Source organism: Hipposideros armiger, unplaced genomic scaffold (genome assembly GCF_001890085.2).
Source record: "Hipposideros armiger isolate ML-2016 unplaced genomic scaffold, ASM189008v1 scaffold_167, whole genome shotgun sequence".
Lineage (NCBI taxonomy): Eukaryota > Metazoa > Chordata > Mammalia > Chiroptera > Hipposideridae > Hipposideros > Hipposideros armiger.
In genome coordinates this window covers 1129118-1148406 of record NW_017731517.1, presented here as the reverse complement: position 1 = coordinate 1148406, position 19289 = coordinate 1129118, and the positions used below count along the sequence as shown (strand labels likewise).

Sequence of the window (19289 nt, the reverse complement as noted above, 5' to 3'; positions counted from 1 at the left end):
CCTGCCTGCTTGTCCAGTGTGTACGAACCTTGTCAGCACTTACAGAGGGAGCAGCGGAGCTTTGTTCAAACCTGTCAGCACTTACAGGGGGAACAGCAGAGCTTTGTTCAAGCCCTAGGAGGTGCTGTGTCCTGGTCGGGCTGGGCAGACGAGCACAGGCCGTATCAGAGATTTATGCGGGACTCACAGGAGCATGTCCCCTTTGAGAATTACAGTGGACTTTTTCCACTTACAAGTGATAAATCCCCAGTGCCCAGGTCTTCGTTTCTAAAACCTTTCTCTAATAAAGGAACCAGGGCTCCTTGGAGAAATGGTAGATTCTAGAACTGGGGCAGGAAACATACAGGATAAATCTGGAGGATCTTATAGTGTCAGAAATTCAGGAGATGCTTTACGCGTGCATGCACACACACGCGCGTGCACACACACAAATGGGATGGGTGTGCAGAGGCACATGGGCACCACCTGAAAGAGCTCCTGATGGCTAAAGCTGGAACAACTTGAGCAACAAAGTAAGTAAAGCAATATTGGATTACAACCCAAAGTATAAAGTAAATATCCAAGAGTCTAGACTGATAAAAACAAATGATTGAATAAATAAATGGGAGAGATGACAAATCTGTACAGAATTCCAGATAATTTATGTCGCTACTGCACCCTCACAGAGGGGAGCAAAGCCCCCACTCTTAAGTGAGGGCTACACCAGGGTCCTTCCAGAGAGTGGAGTGTGGAAGGGGGAGGGGTGACTTCATGGTGGGGAAACCTGCACGGCGGTGAGTCACACTGATGGGGTCACCTCTGGGGTCTCCCTCCCAAAACACTGTCGCCCCAGTCTAATCATGAGAAAAACATCACCCAAACCCAACCAAGGGACAGGCTATAAAACCCATGATCACTGCTCCTCAAAACAAGCTTCATCAAAACCAAGGAAAGCTTGAGAAACTGTCACAGCCAGGAGGAGGGGAAGGGGACATGGTGACTAAATGAAACATGTCCTGCATGGGATCCTGGGACAAGGAAAGGACATTTGTAAAACTAAGGGAACCCGAATAAAGCACTGACTGAGGATATGTAAAGACTGGTGAGAAATCTGAAGCGGGTGGGGGCAGGGCCCCACAACCCCTGTGTTTGGACTTTAATCCTTGTTTTCCTGTTACGTAAAGTGCACATAACACATACCTGCTTCATGGGATTTAAATAACATGAGAGTGCCATGTCCTCAGTGAATGTCAGTTTCTCTCCTCTGAGAACCATCTTTTTTGAAATTTAAGTATAGTTGGTAGACAGTATTAGCTTCAGGTACACAATATAGTGATTTGACATGTATATACCTTACAGTTACAGGGTGTCCCCGCACTAAGTCTAGTCTGTCACCATGTAGTTAGCACACTATTGTCAACTCTAATCCCCTTCACCTTTTTCACCCATCCTCCTAACTCCCTCTCTTCTGCAAGGATCAGTTTGATCTGTTTCTATGAGTCTGTTTCTGTTTTGTCTTTTTTCAGATTCCACATATGAGATCACACAGTATTTGTCTTTCTCAGTCTGACTTAGCATAATACCCTCTGGGTCCATCCATGTTGTCACAAATAGTAAGATTCCATCCTTTTTTATGGCTGAGTAATACTCCATTCTCTCTGCCTCCCTCTCTCTCTCTCTCTCTCTCCATATATATATATCTATATATATATCTATATCTATATATCATTTCTTTATCCATTTCTCTGTGGATGAACACTTAGGTTGTGTCCACATCTTGGCTATTATAAATAATGCTGCAATGAACACGGGAGTGCATATATCTTTTTAAATTAGTGTTTTGGATTTCTTCAGATAAATACCCAGAAGTGGGATTGCTGGGTCGTATGGTAGATCTATTTTTAGTGTTTTGAGGAATTTCTGTACTGTTTGTCTTCCATAGTGGCTGTACCATCTTTGGTCTTTCTTTCTTCCTGTTAGAGCTTGGGTTCAAGGCTTCCATTCCATTCATTCACTCAAAATATTTTTAGTGCTTACTGTCACTGAGCACGGTACTAGACCGTGGAGATGGGGTATGCAAGGCATAGACCTGTCTAGAGGGGCATGCAGACCTAAATGGGGTGTCCACCATGGAGGGAAAGCTCCCGGCAGAGACCCTGTGACTTGGATCCGCAGTGGGGACTTACAGTTTAGCACAAAGACCTACAGACGGTGAAGAGAGAAGGGCCAGGTGAAGGGCTGCTGGCACAGTCAAGGACATGGAAGACGGTTTGGTTGGAGGTGGAGAGGCCAGTGTGAGGCTGAAGAGGGGGCAGGGACAGCACGTGGAGGAAGTGACAGTGTCTGAGACAGCGAGCCGCAGAGCCAGACGACCCAGGTTCAGATCTTAGCCTCGCCTCCTACTTGGTGTGTAAACTTGGTCAAGTGCATTCATATTTCTAAAACTGCCCCCTCCCCCTTCATGGTCTGTGACACGTAGTAAGTACTCAGTATGTGAGGAATTGGGACTTCATCCAAACGGCATTGGGAGATGCTGCAGAATGTTACGCAGAAACCTGACATGACCAGATCTTTGTGTTGTGCACAGTGTGTAGAAGTGGCCCATTGTGAGCAAAACTGGGAACAGGCAGAACAGTCAGGAAGTTGTGTGATCTAAGTGACACCACGGTGACCTGCACCGCGTGGTGGCATGGACATGGCAAGTAGAGATGACAGGGACATGGCCGAGAGAAACAGCAGAGCTTGGAGGTGGATTAGCTGGGACAGATGAAAACTGGAAATGACTTGGGCTGCCAGGGTTGGGGGGAGTGACACCCTGTGTTGGTTGTGGGGAGAAATGTCTGGGACATGTCATGTTGGGGATACCTTTCCTCTTACTAACACCACTCAGGTTTCTTTCTGTCACATTCGTTATCTGATGTGTAATTTGGGTATGATAAAACCTACCCGGTTAAGGTGGGCACACTGAAAACAATGTACATAAAATGCCATGCACAGTGCCTGTGGTACAGTTAATGGTACAGGTCGTACAGAATATGTTTAGTATTATCACGTGTGCACTTCATAAAATTATCAGGACTAGAAAATGTTAGTAATTACTAGCGTTCCCTTTTCTGTTTTATTTTTTAAATGATCTCCTAATGATACTTTGGTTGTCTTGGTTAACCTGCCTGGTTTTCAGCTTCTAGACTAGAACTAAATCCTTGGCCGTGTATCACTCGGAAGTTGCCATTTTCCTGTGCTGCTCCTGACCTTTCTCTTTGACCTTCCTTCCAGCCAAGTAAATGGGTTTTCTCTTCCCTCCACTTCATTTACTGGCTTTCTCACATGCTCATCTAGTGTCACCCTCAGCCTTCTTGGTCCCTCTTCTCAAAAATTGTCCTTCTTCCTGTAGCTACTCCGCCTTACCCTGCTCAGTTACAGACGTTTGTTCAAGTTGTTCATCACGTCAGATGGTTGTGTGTATGTTGGAGGTGTGTGTGTTTGTGTATGTTTGTATACTTCCCAACAGGGTCCTCGTCCTGCTGGCACTACAGTGACCTTTGATAAATGTTGATGACATGTTAATAATGAAATAAAGGGAGTTATTTATACTGTATTTTGTCCTCAGTGAAACCTTGGGAAATTGAAGTGTGCTGTGAACCATGCTGATCATTTCTTTACTACCTTGTTCTTGGGTCGTACCATCAGGGGTAGATGGTCCACGTTTACATCGGAAGAATTCTTCTCCTTTTTTGCAGAAACTAACTCTGAAGCAAGCCTTTGCTGCTGTGCTGCAGTGGTGTTTCCATCCCAATTTCAGTGTTCGACTGTATGCGCTCGTAGCGCTCAAGAAAATCTGGAGCGTGTGTAAAACGGGGCATATTGAAGAATTTGGTGCTTTGACTTCTGTTGTTGAATCCAGTCTTAATCAAGTGGAAAACATGTATGTAATGGGGTAAGTAAACCTAGGACTGTCATTTTACTTCGTGTTTTACTTTTTTATTATTATCATTATCACTATCCAGGAATGCCAGGATTTTTATACATGTCAGAGACCCAGGCAGTATCGATGAACATAAAAGGCTTTCTTTAGAAGCTGAAAAGCACTTACTAATTTATAGAAATGGACAGAGGTTGGAAGCAGCATGTTAGGCATATGGAATAGTGTTTGGAAAATCAGTAACATATTGGGTCTTTGCCTTGACCACCAAGTTAGCACATGGTATAAATAACACGATTCATGAGTCATGACAGAGCTTCACGTGGTGACACAGCCAAGCTGCTTCCATGGTCACAAACTACTTTATAACCCACTACCTGCTTTACCTTTCGATAGGCATTAGGGTGATCTGTGAGTAAGGGAGGTTTCAGGAGAAAGATATTCAGTCCAGCAAATATAAAAACTAAGATAGAGTCCCATGAGATAGAATAGGGAAGAAAACAGGAGGGGTGAGCATTCGGTGGGGAGACAGGACAGGTTATAGACGAGGGACAAGGAGCCAGGAGGGGTGAGCCCCCCTGAACGGCGTGTGGCGTTCCGTGTGCTGGAAAACTGCCTCTAGCATGGTCCCTACAAGATCATTACAATTAGTAATTCTCCATAGTGTTGCCTAGAATTCCTAGCTTTCCAGGTATATTCTGGCAAGTAGATTCTTTATCTTTTTCAAATGATCTCAAATGTCTCCTTCCTTCTGGGGGTGTGGGTGTTTATACTCTTATCATTTCTTATATCTGGTGAACAGTTGTCTGAGTATTTACATGAGTAGATTTGGATATTAATATTTTTCATCATATTAGCATCTGTATTATTACATAGTAGGCCAAACTCAAACTGCAAAAAGTTGTCCCTAATCATACATTAATGTACAATTTAGTAAAATTATATGAATAATATTTTAATAGAACACACCCTGGGAACCCTGTGCTACCTGTGTTTGTCACTTAGAGATCAGTAACTGGGACACGTGTTACAGTTAATCCATGGACTCTCAGCCTTTCCTCAGTGTGAACTGACAGTTTTAACAATGCAGACAGGATTTGCGTGTCCGTTTTTAGTTTTCTCTAGGGTCAAATCATGACTTATTGTTTGGTGCAGAGGTGTTTCAGTTGGTTGATTCTGTTTAAAATTTTTGACAGCTGATTTCTAAAAACAATTGTCTCAGCTCATATATTTTTTTAAATTTTATTCAATTTATTGGGGTAACACTGGTTAATAAAATTATATAGGTTTCAGGTGTCCAGTTCTGTAACACAGTGTCTGTATATTGCATTGTGTGTTCACCACCCAAAGTCAGATCTCCTTTAGTCACCATATATTTGACATATTTTTTTGTTAATAAAACACCATTTTGAGCAATAACTTGTCCTTATTAAAATCCTGTATGAGGTAGGAGAGACAACCAATCAGAATAGGGAACCCTGGCAGTAAGCCATCTCCGCTCACTGAACACACACCTCGGCGTTGGCTTAGTGACAGACAGGCTGAGACGGGTCAGCGGCAGGCAGGCAGGTGATGCTTCTGTGTTCAAGGAGCTCACAGTCAGGTGGAGACAGACGTCAGATACATAAGCACACACATCAGAAAAAAAGGTTTAAATCATGGTAAGTCCTCTAATGGAAAAGTCAAGGTTGTGGTGAGAAAATACAGACTGTTTCGTCTGAGTGGTTCAGTTTAAGTTACAATCTACAGCATGAGTAGGAAGCAGGCAAATGCAGAATGGAAGAAAGGACTTCTGGATGGAAGACGGGAAGGCCTGGAGCTGGAATGTGCAGATGTGCTCCCAGCACTGGGGGCAGGCGGTGGGCTGAGTGGTGACCCAGCCATGAGCGAGCCGTGACTGAGCTGTGCCCGAGCGAGGAGCAGAGGGGAGACTGCGGAGGCCGGACCGGTGGGCTTCATGGATGATTGGGAAGCCAGTGAGGAGTTGAAATTCCAGAATGCCATCATCCTGTTTGCTTTTGTGCTTTTAAAAGTGTGAGGAGCAGATCAGAGACGGGCGAGAGCACAGCTGTGAGTTAGATTGGCATGAGGTTAGGCAAGTAAGAGCATGAAGACACCGCTGGACTTAGCAAGAGCAATTTCAGTGGTGAGGTTGGTGGGTGGAACCAAATTAGAATGGGTCAGAGTGGATGGGACAATAGACGGACATTTGTTAAATCTGGATAGGTTCGTAGGGGTCTGTTATTTTCTTTACTTGAATATTTGAAATACTTCATGTTTTTAATTTTTAAAAAATGGGTGATGAGGAAGGTAAAATATAGCCAAATCGTGCAGATAATTCTCCACAAACTTCTGGGTTTGTAGTGGAAAGAACAGTGGATGTGCTGTCAGAGGACTTCTGTTTTATTTTTGGTGACATTAGTTGTTTTTCAGTGGGTATCTGTGATTAGGAAATTGAACAGTGCAGGAAGTTATCATGCGAACAAGACAGCCTCCTGGCCCCACCCTTCCTCTCTTCCCCACCAAAGCTGCTCCTCCCCGAAATGGGGTTTTCTTTTAACAGCTGTTCCATGGTAGCTGTGCCTTAAGTTACTTCCTGAGTCCCCTTGAATGGACGTTTTAGTAAAGTTTTTGTGTTGCTTTTTAAGATTGGACATCAAGCCCTTTTGAGTGGGCTGGAGGAAAGGCTAGACTAGAGAAGACGGAGATTCAGGAGGAGGGCCACGGAGCAGAAGCCACGGGATGGGTGTAGAGCACACACTCCGGTGCTGTCCTTTGGAGAGGGGCTGCTGGAAGTGAAGGGGAGAGCGCAGGTGCGTGGGGAAGTGGCAGGGGAGGAGAGCTCTCATCGAGGCTGTCTGTGAGAAGACCTCTGTGAGACGCGAGGCATGGCCGTCACCGATGAGCAGTGAGGAGAAGGGCTGGGAACTTAGGGAGTGAAGACACACTGGCCACAGCACGTGACCTTGCCAGGGCAAAGTCTTGAAATTGCTTACTCAGCTTTTGGCTGCTTCTTGATCATGAATTTAAACTGAAACCTGCCAGGCATGTTGTAATTTTTATCCCTACCTCTTTTACCTTTTAAAACTTGACAGACGTGTTAAGAATTTAAAACCTACTCACATTACATTTGCTTGGTTTATCAAAGTTTACAACAGTTGGGCAGTGTTGTGAATCTTCAGAGTAGAAAACGTGACGTACGTAATGGCTTTCTCTCCAGAAAAACACAATGTGTTTACTGCCGGATACTTCGGGATTCCAACCCAGGTTTCTTAGGTCGCCCTTTTTAGAATTCTTTTTTCCCCAAGCACTTTGAAGTAGTGTGTCTGGCGGGCTGTTCTGGCGTCTTCCCACTGCTGGCGGCTGTCATGTGGGCTGGAGCCTCTGCCCACCTGCTAGATCATACCCACACTGTGCAGACCTGGGTTCATTCTTATTGAATCACTGCTTGCTGTACGGCTCTCAGAGAGTTACTGAATTTATTTGTCTGTCTTTGAGTTTCATTTCAAAAGGTCAAATTTAGTGTAGTTTTAAAAGAATGTTGATATTGGCGCCGTTAGTGGGCCGGGCTGACACCCCCACTTTGCTGGACCTCAGGCTGCTTGGTCCGCTCCTGCTGTGGACCCTGACCTCTGAGGTGGCGTGCCACCTGCTCTTTCAGTCTCACATGGCAAACTTGCGAGTCCCAAGTATCTGAGGATGAGCAGAGACAAAAAAAAAATAAGAAGAAAGAAAGAAAATATTTGTTCTTTAACTATGTCTGGCCATGTTGGTTTTGAGTGTTTGCTTGATCAACTGGTCAATAGATCCATTCAGCAAGCTTCTGTTTTCATATTCTGTGTTGGGAAGACTGGAATTGGAAAATCAACACTGATGGATACATTGTTTAATACTAATTTTGAAGACCATGAATCCTCACATTTTTATCAACATGTTAGATTTAACACTCAGACATATGAACTCCAAGAAAATAACGTTTGATTGAAAATGACCATTGTGAATACAGTGGGATTTGATGACCAAAGGAACAAAGACAAGAGCTACCAACCAATAGCTGACACTCAGTTGCAGGTCCAGCTCCAGGAGGCACTGGAGATGACGTTACATGTCCTCTAACTTCCACAGTTCTCATATCCACGCGTGCCTCCACTTGTTCTCACCACAGGCCACTCCCTGAAGACGCTTGATCTCGTGAGCATGAGGAGCCTTGCCAGCAAGGTGAACATTTTACTGGTAATTGCCAAAGCAGATGCAATTTCTAAAACTGAATTACAGAAATTGGAGATCAAGCTCTCAAGTGAATTGGTCAGCAATGGCGTCCAGATACCACCAGTTCCCAACAGCTGAGGAAACTATTGCTAAAATCAGTGCTTAAATGAATGGACACTTGCCATCTGCTGCTGTTGGAAGTATGGATGAGGTAAAAGTTGGAAATAAGACGGTCAGAGCTCGCCAGTACCCTTGGGGTGCTGGACAAGTGGAAAATGAAAACCACTGTGACTTTGTAAAGCTCCAGGAAATGCTCATCTGTACAAACATGGAGGATCTGTGAGAACAGATGCACACCAGGCACTATGAACTCCACAGGCGTTGCAAACGGGAGGAAATGTGCTTTGCTGATGTGGGCCAGAGAATAAGCCGCTCCGTTTTCAAGAGACCTATGAAGCCAAAAGACACATTTTATGGTGAATGTCAGAGGAAGGAGGAAGAAATGAAACAGATGTTTGTGCAGGGAGGAAAGGAGAAAGAAGCTGAAAGAGGGGCAGGCCACACTTGAGCACCTTAAAAGAGCTCACCAGGAAGAGAATGAAACTTGGAGAAAAGAGACTTTTGGAAGAAGAAATAATCTCTTTCTCTACAAAGAAAGCTACATCCGAGATACACCAGAATTAGACCTTTATGGCAACGGGCAGCAACCAGGACAAGGACTGCAACTGCAAGAACTCCAATTTTATGTAAAACAAAGGTTCCAGATAGAGAAGGTCATCACAGGCAAAAGTTATTTTAAGTGTAAGGTCAACACATAAGCCTGAGTGGATGACAGCACTTATATATTCATTGCTGTTAGAAATTTTCCAGTTGCTGGTGTGTGATGAATCCAGGCTGCTTCTCCTGCTGCCCACTTATTGTCACTTTGCAGGGCATTGTACCCAGAGCAGGGTCAGTGCCATTGAAAACACAGAACTCACTCATATTATGGCAATCTAATTGCATTTATATTCCAAGATAAAGCTTTCTTTGGTAGATACTAAACGTAAAATTTTGGGAATATGTTTTAAATTGTACTATGTACCTGAAACTGAATTTTTGATAGTATTATTCAGTTGGTAACATGATCCTAAGCTTTTGTATCAAATTTTATATAACATGGTGGCCTTCTTTACTATGCCTTATTTGTGGTTGCTATATTATTATTGAGGAAACAAAACATGTTTAAAAGTAAAAACATCCAGTTATATAAACCCTTAAATACCTTTGAACCTAGGTGTTACCACAGTATTTTCATTAAGCTATATTACATTCTTGTTGCTTAAAACTCTGTCTTCCAGGGGAAAAATAATAAGGTCGAATCATCTTATTAAAAATATTTTTAAGAAAATAACTGAACATGTAAATATTAAAGATAAAAATTTAGATAATTCATATCTCAAGGGATAGTTGAATTCAGTTCCTTAGTAGTAGTCTCAGAACAATTAACTTTTTCTTAACAATTATAGGTATATAATTTTTCATTTTTTGGACTTGATTATTCTAAGTAAAGCTGACATTTACTCTTGACTAATAAATTTACATATTTACTAAAAAAAGTATGTTGATCTTGGAGATATGGGTGTATAAATCTTAGGATACAATTCACAAAATTTTCCATTCATTCTAAATTCTGCAGTACCTCTGTAACATATCTAATTGATTTTTCCCCTTTACCGGAGCTGTTTCTGTCTGTACTTCATATCATATTTTTAATCCTTAGGAATGCCAAGAAGAATTGGCAACGTATCCAAGACCATTTCTTTTTTGCAACATTTCATCCACTTAAGGATTATTGTCTGGAGGTGAGCAGAGAATATCATTTGTGAATTCCCTACCATATCATTATTCCTGACTTCTTTCTGCCATGTCGTTGAAGGTTATGATTAGGTGAACTTTCCCCCTTGCTTGCAAACTTCACCTTAACACTGTAAAGTTCTAAGTTTAATTTTGTTACTTTATGCAGATGACTTGCTTGCATTTCACTCTTAAGCAGTGAAAACTGGCCAGTCATTTTCACTTTCTATTTCTCAGGCAGTGTCAGGCTTGTAAACACTGGAAAGGGGAATATTTAACTCTGAATAGAAATCTGTTCTGACATTAAAAGGCAATGAGTGAGAACATTTGTGCAGGTGAGATTTTGTTGTAATGAAGCTCATTCTTAACGAAAGAACAAAAAGATCTATTCTTTTGTTCATTGCATTTTCTAGGTTCTGGGTGACTAAAATTGCATAGCAATTTCACTGATTGTAACCGAATATGTATATATAATTTTAAGAACCATAAACATGTTTATTACAACTAGCATGTAAGTGAATTAACCTAATATGGCATTAAAATTTGTATAAATCATATTTTATCCCCTTTTAAACAATAATTATAATGTTCTGCCTTTGAATTAAAACATTTGATTAGTTCCTCTAAAGAATGTGGAAGTATCAGTAACTTTAGCTACTGTGCGTATGCAAGTTTTTGTTAGATTACTAAGAAGCTGACCTTTAAAAAATACAGATCTGTATGTTGTGAGATATTCATCATAGAACATTAATGTATACTTCCTGTTGCTTCATTGCAAAAATTGTTTAGGATTTTTCAAATATTTTAACATGCTCTGTTCTGTGTCCTTTAGTGCCCAGAATGCTTTGCTTGACATCTTTCTGAAGGACTCTTTTAGTAACCCTAGTGTTAAATCAACTTTTCTAATCAGTTTTCCAGCAGGAGTAAGTCCCTTGCTTTCCTCTTTCCCTCAGTCCCGTCTTACTGAGTGAAAGTGCCTCACTCTCATGTTTTATATATTTTATTCGACATTAATGACATGAATCATAATTATGTGTAAATAATGGTGTAAAGAATCCTATCTGTATCTATATTAGTGCCTACGTAATAAACATCTGTTGCCATCATTTTGCCAGCGTCAATTACACAGATATTGCATGAGGAAAACCATCTTCATTCTAAAGGCTTTTATGACAGTTTGCATGTTTTTGTTTCATTTTTAAATTGCCTGTTACTCATGCTTCTGCTTCTTATGTGCCTTTTCTCCTTTGGCGATTTTCTGGTTCTCCATTTTCATGGGTGAGAAAAGGAAAGGATTGTATATATAAGTAAATAGTTTACAGTGCTGTCACACTGCAGTTGACAAAACACTTTTATCTGCTCTTTGAACCTGATTTTATCCACATTTTACAAGCATGGAGGTTGAAGCCAAGAAAGCCTAAATGGCTTGTCTGACATCCCACAGCTAACACATGGTCAAGGCAAAATTCACATCCTGAATTTGTCTAGTGGTCGTGAAAGGGAGGATTTCACATCAAAAGAGCTTGAACTTGATTGCTTATGGAGAAGGCGGTGATCAACAGATTTTTCCAAATGCTGTCAAACACCAATACTGATTAATTTCAAACACTTTTGCTTTTATTAAGAGCATGGTGGTTTATTACATACTGTTAGGAATACCAGAGTGGAAAATCTGCCTGCTTTCAAGAATTTCCTAAATTAACCGCTGAATTTCTTAGAAAAGATGATAAATGTATATAGACAATTGCTACAAGATAGAAATGAAAGTGTGTAATTTAATCAGATAGGATAGTTTGGGAGAATATATTAGTTATAAGTTGTACTTTAAACATGTATTTATTTTTAAGGGAAAAAAATGTAGGTTTTACAATTTTCTTTTCAGACCATATTTTACATCCTGCCACGCCTCTCAGGCCTTGTTGAAGACGAGTGGATTGCCATTAGTAAATTCACCAGGTTCACTGACATCGCTTTAGACGCAGGATTTCAGTGGTACCTCTCTCCAACGCAGCTTCGTGAACTGACGCCCGGTGACTGGGCTCAGCAGGACATAGGTAAAAAGAATGTCTGTTTGATTTTTTTCCACTGTTGACTCGGTTAGGTTTATTAAGTTACTTAGAACAGGTAGTTGATATTACTTTTTTGTTGATGTGGTGAACTCTGCCCCCCACTTAAGAGAAGACAGTGAAAAAATGTGGTGTAACTTTGACTAGTATTTTGAGTTGAAAGCTTTGCTATAGAAAGCCAGAGAGAGCCTGACCTGTTTTATCAAAGAAAGCTAGTGGCTTCTCTTTTCTTTGCAATATTATTAATATTCATTGCTTTTCTATTACATACTTCTGTACAAATACAGATTTTAAAAAGGACCAAATTATGAAATTTCTTGTCCCGTTTAGGGAGAAAGCAGCTCTTGATTCTCGTCCCTCCTCAGTCTGGCTGGACATCACTTCATCTTTCCCCGGCTTCCTTCAGGACCCACGTATCCCTCCGCTGCTCTCCTCCTCCTCCCCCCTTCACAGCCAAGCTGCCCTAAAAATCCAGGGATTAAACCCCCACCCAGTTTTAAAATCACAACTACTCTTCTTAGTTGTGTAGTAGCCTACATTCCCGCCATGTCACAATGTGTTCTCGTTCTGACTCTCCCTAACCCATGTCCATTGTTGAACCTTCTGTTAGCTAATCAGAAATTTTGTCTTTCCGTACAAAACCTGAGTAGACCTGATTTTTATGTAGTATTTCCCAGCTTGATACTATCCTGATTTTCCTCCTTAATCTGACTCTTCTCACTCTCCTTTATGAGTTCCTCCTCTTGTCCCTTATATTTGTAGTTCTCTGAAATTGTAATGTTTTCCAGAAGCCCTTGGACAAATTGTTAGAAGTACAGGTTCTTGGGTCCCACCCTTAGATTTTAATTCAGCATGTTTGGAGGAGAGTTCTGGGGAAGCTCATTCTTTATCACCTACTTTTGGTTAAGATACTAATGCATCTTAAGACATGTCACCCTAATTTATTATTTAACAAAGGTTTATTGATTGCTTCCTATGTGCTAGACACAGACCAAGGCCCTGCCCTCCTGGAGCTTACATTCTTACAGGGGAGACAACCCCAAACAAATATGTAAGATGATGTTAGGTAGTAAGTAAAAAGTGCTGCCAAAAAAGTAATAAATAAAGCAGGACAAAGACACTAACAATGAGCTGACATTGAGCGGGACCTAAGTGGAGTGAAAGCAAGTCCAGCAAAGACCTGGGGAGAGGTTTCCCCAAACAGAGAAAAGCAAACGTGAAGGCTGGGAGGCGAGACACAGTGACGAGCTGTTTCATCAGTGTGGTGGGGACAGCCTGACTGGGGTGGCCGAGCAGGGGCTGGCAGGCAGAGGGACAGCACGTGGACAGCTGGTCTGAGTTCTGCCTTGGGGTGGAGCAGACACGAGGTTAGCTGGATGGGAACGGCTAAAGAGCTAGCTTTTTGTTCGGTTTGTTTGGTTGGTTTGCTTTTGGGAGAGGGACTTCGCAGTACAGTTTCTATGCCGAGACTTAATGTTAGTGTCTCTGCAGTGTTTTCATGGCCTGGTTTTCTTCTCACCCCACATGCTCTCCCCAAGCACTTTTATTAATTTCTACAACTTGAAGCCACCACAGAGATAACTGACTTTCAGTTCTTTGTCTCTGCCCGGCCTCTTTCCCGAGCATACTGGACATTCCATAAGCTCTTTAAACTCAACATACCCGAGTTGAATTTACCTTTCGGCCACACCTGCCCCTCTCTGTAACTTGGTTAGTGGTGTCTCTGTCACATACATGTCACCCAGTCTTGGTGGTTCCGCTTCCTTCCTCCGCGGCTCCGCCTGCAGTGACTTCATTTGAACCATCTTTGTCTTTGCCTGGACTCGTGCAAAAGCCTCTTAATGGTTTTCCAGCCCCAACTTTCCCTCTACATTTCTTTCAAGAGGGATTTTTCTAAAACACAAAACCAGTTCTGTTACCCTCCTTCGTAAAGCTCTTTAGTGGCTCCTATCTGTAGAGTTATCAACCTATACAAAGTCCTTGTGATCTGGTCAGAGCCACCTCCCTCCATCCATTGCGTGCTGAGCTACACCAGCACACTGCTGCCGAGTCATCCCTTCCACGTCTGTGCACTCATGGGGTACCTAGTCTGCCCCGCCCCCCAATTGTCTGTGCACGCGTGGTACCTAGTCTGCCCCGCCCTCCACTCTTCTGTGCACATGCAGTACTTACAGTGTGCTGGACCCCCAACTCTGCCTTGCAAACCATCGCTTCCCTTCTCAAGCCTTCCCGGGTCTTCCTCTTTGCCCCACCCCCCTGACATTAATAACTCTTTTCTGGGTAAGTGTGCCCTCACTAGTCCTGTGGTATAGTTACTAGCATCCCTCTTCCATCCCCAGTAAGCTAAGTGCTTCTGGCTGCTCGGTCAGCAGGCTGGAGTGGGGTGGCTGAGGAAGAGCATGGAGGGTGGTCTCCGTCCTGTACTGCGGTCAGGCAGGCTAGTAACATCGTGTCCTCATCAACTGGGGGAGAGAATAGCCTTCAGTTTAGAACGTTACCCCAAATATTTGTAAGGTAATTTAAGGTAAAGACTAGTGCTTTCGGGAATATATTTCTACAGAAAATTTTAATCTAATACACTGTTGTTTAAGATACACCATTATTTTATATACCTCTAAAAAAATGCTAGCAAACTATGACATCCTATGGATTCTAAGATGTTTCCCAAGTTTGGGTATGCTAAAATGTAAAAAAGTATGTCTTTTATCTTCATGCAATGTTGTAGTATATTGCTTTATAGAATTGAATCTGAACACTTAAAATTACTATTGAAAATGGTAGTTGTGTCTGAATCTAAGTTCTTTAATGAATTTCATTCTAAACTCTTCACATACACGTGTGCACACATGTGCACGCACGCGCGCGCACGCACACACACGCACACACACAGTATGTGAGAGAGAGAGAGGGGGAGTGGGATTGGTTTATATGTGGGATTATTTTCCTTCCCAGGTTCTAACTCAGGCGAAGTGGATAACCAACCCGAGTGGACTGATGTTCAGAAGAAGATCACCCCATGGAAAAGCAGTGTTCCTGATTTAGACCTGGAGCTAGTGTTTCCAGATCGTGCTGCCAAGCTTGGGAAGTCCATGAGCAGACTGATTGTGGTGGCCTCCCTCATTGATAAACCAACCAATTTAGGAGGTAAAACAGTAGTATTCCATGGGCTTGCTTAAAATCTTTGATCCTGGAATTTTTAATCAGCCCACAGCCATTTTCGGCTCTCTGTTCTCCGTGTACCCTCTCAGGGAGCTTCAGGGGGGTGTGAGGGACATAGTGTGCTTAGCCTTCGATGAGACAGTGACATGGGCTTGTTCTGGGCAGGACTGTGCCGCACCTGTGAGGTGTTCGGGGCCTCGGCCCTCGTGGTCGCCAGTCTCCAGTACGTCAACGACAGGCAGTTCCAGCACCTCAGTGTCTCGGCTGAACAGTGGCTTCCTTTAGTGGAGGTGGGTGGAAAGTAATTTATTCACGTTTTATTTGCTAAATCTGCATGTAGTACTCTATTTCCATGTGTCAGTCCTCTGCAGTAATTTATAGGAGTCCAGCCTTTAATAGTTTAAAAATAATACTTCAAGTAAAATACAGCCCCGTCTTTTCTCCTATTCCTCTGTTTCACATGGTTGTATTTTTAGAAATTATCAGTAATGTAGAATTCTTTTCTGTAAAAAGTGTGCTGCAACTCACTATTGATGTGGGAGTAATTTTTATAAATTTCTATGATCTTGGGAGTTCTTGTTTATAGTATATAATGTTGTCCTTTTAAAAGACTTTTAAACAAGCTTAGTTTAATAAAAATGTTCTTTTTAAACTCTGATTTTACTCCAGGTAGGGCTGTAACTGATTTAACATTCTGCTTTTAAAACTAATATTAGGTAAAACCACCTCAGCTGACTGATTATCTGCAGCAGAAAAAATCAGAAGGCTACACCATCATTGGTGTGGAACAAACTGCCAAAAGTGTAGACCTCACCCAGTACTGCTTTCCTGAGAAATCTCTCCTCTTGTTGGGGTAAGAAATTCTCCTGAGGATAGTATATAGTCTAAGTCTCGAAAATATTTCAGAAATTTTACAGTTTACCTAGACTTCTATTATTTCACTTAATATTATACTGGCACTTAATATTATACCTTTGACTTGTAATGTTTGTGGATAGCCTCCCTAGTTTTCCTTTTATTTTACCTGTTTGGGGGGGTCAGGTGAACACAGAATTGACCCTTGAATCTTTTTGTTACTCTTATTTTCCTGGTAACTTAGACTTACTTCATTTTGTTAATCTGTTTCTAACAGAATACCTGAGAAAAAAAATTGCTTATTACAAGAAAACTAACCCTCCTTCTGTTTTTCATCAGAAATGAACGTGAAGGAATTCCAGCAAATCTGATCCAGCAGCTGGATGTTTGTGTGGAAATCCCTCAGCAGGGCATCATCCGCTCGCTTAACGTCCACGTGAGTGGAGCCCTGCTGATCTGGGAATACACCAGACAGCAGCTGCTGTGCCATGGGGACCCGTCACCAAGTCCGTGCCTTTTCTGAGACAAGTTACTAGTTTGGACAAATGAAACAGATTCTGAACTTACTGTAATAATTTGTAATTTTTTCTTGCAGTTTAATGCCAAAACTTTTTCATGTGCCTTAAATATACTATATTTTTGTCCCCTTTAATAAACATTTTTAGCTAAATTGTACCACGTTCTTAGTAAAATATTTTAAGCAATTGTGGAAATCAAACAATGTATTTTTAAAAGATCATTTCTTTCCCAGAAACTAATATTGTCAGAAATGGGGTCTATGATGGGAGTAAGGCAGAATTACAGCTGCTCTGATCTGAGTACTTCACCTTATGTCATAAGGGGGCAAGGAGTACCTCACCTTACGTCATAAGGGGGCGTGGAGTACCTCACCATACGTCATAAAGGGGCGTAGGGTTTGGAAGCAGAGGTTCTGTGTGAGGCGCAGTGGGCCTCTTCTGCTTTGTAGCTACTTATTCCCAGGGAGGAAATGTGCTCTATAAAAGTCATAATGCTTAGGTCATAAGCTTTAGTTTATTTTTAAACAAATTATAGGCCCTAATCATATGTATGTTTTTAAGGAAAATGTTCCTATGACACCTTTGCTCAGAGTTCAAATAGTGGTTAGAAATAGTTTATTTTCTGACAGCTGTCAACATGGGCCCAAAGGAGAACTACTCTTGCGTGTCCCGGGGCACATGAAGGCTGCCTCACGCTTCTGTTCTTTGTCTGATATTGGGATTACTTCATTATTTAATGGTAACTATTAATCACTATCCAGATATGAACTTCAATTATGTCTGGGTCCTTTTTAATATTTAAATTTTGGAGCCTGTTACCTGTATGTTTTCCCTTCTGTAGTTTTATTGAAATAATTTTTGTTTTGCTGAGGAGTTGCAAGGATAGTCCAGATGCCTCTAAAAGGGTCTTACAGAACCATGGACATTTATCAAAGCTAAGAGGTTAACACTGATGATGGTGCTGTTCACTGGACTACAGATCTGCTCTATATTCAGATTTCCCGCTTTCCCACTAATATTGTTTCTGTTCCAGGAGCCAATCCTGGACCCTGCATTGCATTCAGTTATCACGTATCCTCCATGTTTTTCATGACCTTGGCACTTTGGAAGAGTACTGGTCAGGTATTTTGTTAGTCTCATAATCGGGGTTTGTCTGCTGTGTTTCCATGCTCAGACGGACGGGGCTTTTAAAGGATACTGGTGCTGAGGTGCCCTTCCCATCGCATCTCAGCATGACTTACCACCTCCACCACTTGTTCTCTGGCAAGTTGCTGTTTTTCCCTTTCCATGGTCCTTGTCAGCCTATTCTGCATACATGGGTAGGTAAAATAAGCTTTATCTTTTGAAGGGAGGAGTATGAAGAAATTTGGGGGCAGCTGTTGAAACTACCACAGCAGTTAACACTATTTTGGGAGCTGGTTGGAGGCTATGCTGATCCACGGTTTCTCCTCAGCAGCCTGCTCCCTGTAGCAGTCATTTCTGCAGTGCTCTAATGATGATATTCTGTATTTCTTCTACATTTTTTCCTTGGAATTCTTCTGTAAGGAAGAGCTGTCCTTTATTCAGTCATGTTTATGTCAGTGTGGATAGCTGGCTCTTGTGTCTTTTTGACACGCTCCCATTCTTTTTTCTTTTTAGCACTTTCTTACTTTCTGCCACTACACAATGCTCCAGGCTGTTCTTTTGTTTTCCCTGCCCCAGTTCTAGAATCCGACATTTCTCCAAGGAGCACTGGTTCCGTTTACTGGAGATTAATATTAGAAACCAAGATCTGGGTGCCGGATGTGCTCGTTGCTGCGGGAGTGGCACCAAAGGCCTCTCCACGAACAGCGGGGGCCTCTCGGTGTGCAAGCCCGTGTGTACAAAATGTAAGGTCTGCAGTTGTGTGAACGTGAATCCTTATTATAACTTTGACGCTACCCAACACAAGATTAATTCTAGTATTCACCTCTGCTTATTTTTAACTGCTTTTTCTGACATAAATATGGTTATTATTGTTTCAACAACTGCTAAACCATATCCCTGTGAAATTAGCAATTTGTACGGGTTTTTTTCTTTACCTTTACAGTATACAAAAATAATTTTCAAAATTATTTGGGCCAACCCCTTCTTTTCCTGCCACTTCCAGTGCGTTTGTCATATTTGTAATATGGTTAGACTCGTTTACCACAGCTGCATCCTACACTGGAATCCCTCCCAAATCCTGGTCCACTTATTTAACGTGCACGCAGTCGCTTGTTCTAGTGTACGGTGCTGTGGGTTCTGACAAGTGCAGACTCACGGAGCACACAAGAGTATGCTCCTCTTTCCCCATTCCCAAACACACCAGCCACCACTGATGTGTTTTACTAGTTTTGCCTTTTCCAGAATCGTATAAATGGAAGCATATAATACGTGGTCTTTTGGGTTTGGCTTCTTCCACGTAGCAAAGTTCTCTAGTGTTGTTGGGTGACTCAAGTTCATTTCCACTTATTGCTGAGTGGTATTCCAGTGTATGAACGTAGCACAGGTCGTTTAGGGAGTCCTCTGTTGCAGGCACCTGGGTTGTTTCCAGTTTGGGGCAATTATGAGCAACGTGGCTCTAAACATTCATGTACAGGTTTGGTTTTCAGTTAATTTGGTGAAATACTTAGGAGTGGGATTGCTGGGTCAGAACTAAGTATATATTTTAACTTTACAGGAAACTGAAGGGGGCTTTATAAAGCCTTTGGCGTTCCCAGCAGCAGGGAATGAGTTTGTTCTGCA

General features: G+C 42.0%; 1 protein-coding gene and 1 pseudogene across 1 annotated transcript in view; both read left to right on the top strand.

The window, feature by feature from the left end:
• TARBP1 (tRNA guanosine 2 -O-methyltransferase TARBP1) overlaps positions 1 to 16701 on the top strand; it is an 82600-nt gene extending 65899 nt beyond the window's left edge. The window contains exons 20-26 of the mRNA XM_019651797.1: positions 3619 to 3916; positions 9873 to 9954; positions 11829 to 12000; positions 14965 to 15156; positions 15337 to 15461; positions 15888 to 16024; positions 16366 to 16701. Of these exons, the coding sequence (XP_019507342.1) occupies positions 3619 to 3916; positions 9873 to 9954; positions 11829 to 12000; positions 14965 to 15156; positions 15337 to 15461; positions 15888 to 16024; positions 16366 to 16549 (1190 nt within the window). The 3' untranslated portion in view covers positions 16550 to 16701. The remainder of the gene's footprint in view (positions 1 to 3618; positions 3917 to 9872; positions 9955 to 11828; positions 12001 to 14964; positions 15157 to 15336; positions 15462 to 15887; positions 16025 to 16365) is intronic.
• On the top strand, positions 7601 to 9866 carry LOC109387720 (septin-10 pseudogene; annotated as a pseudogene).
• Positions 16702 to 19289: the final 2588 nt, after the last annotated feature.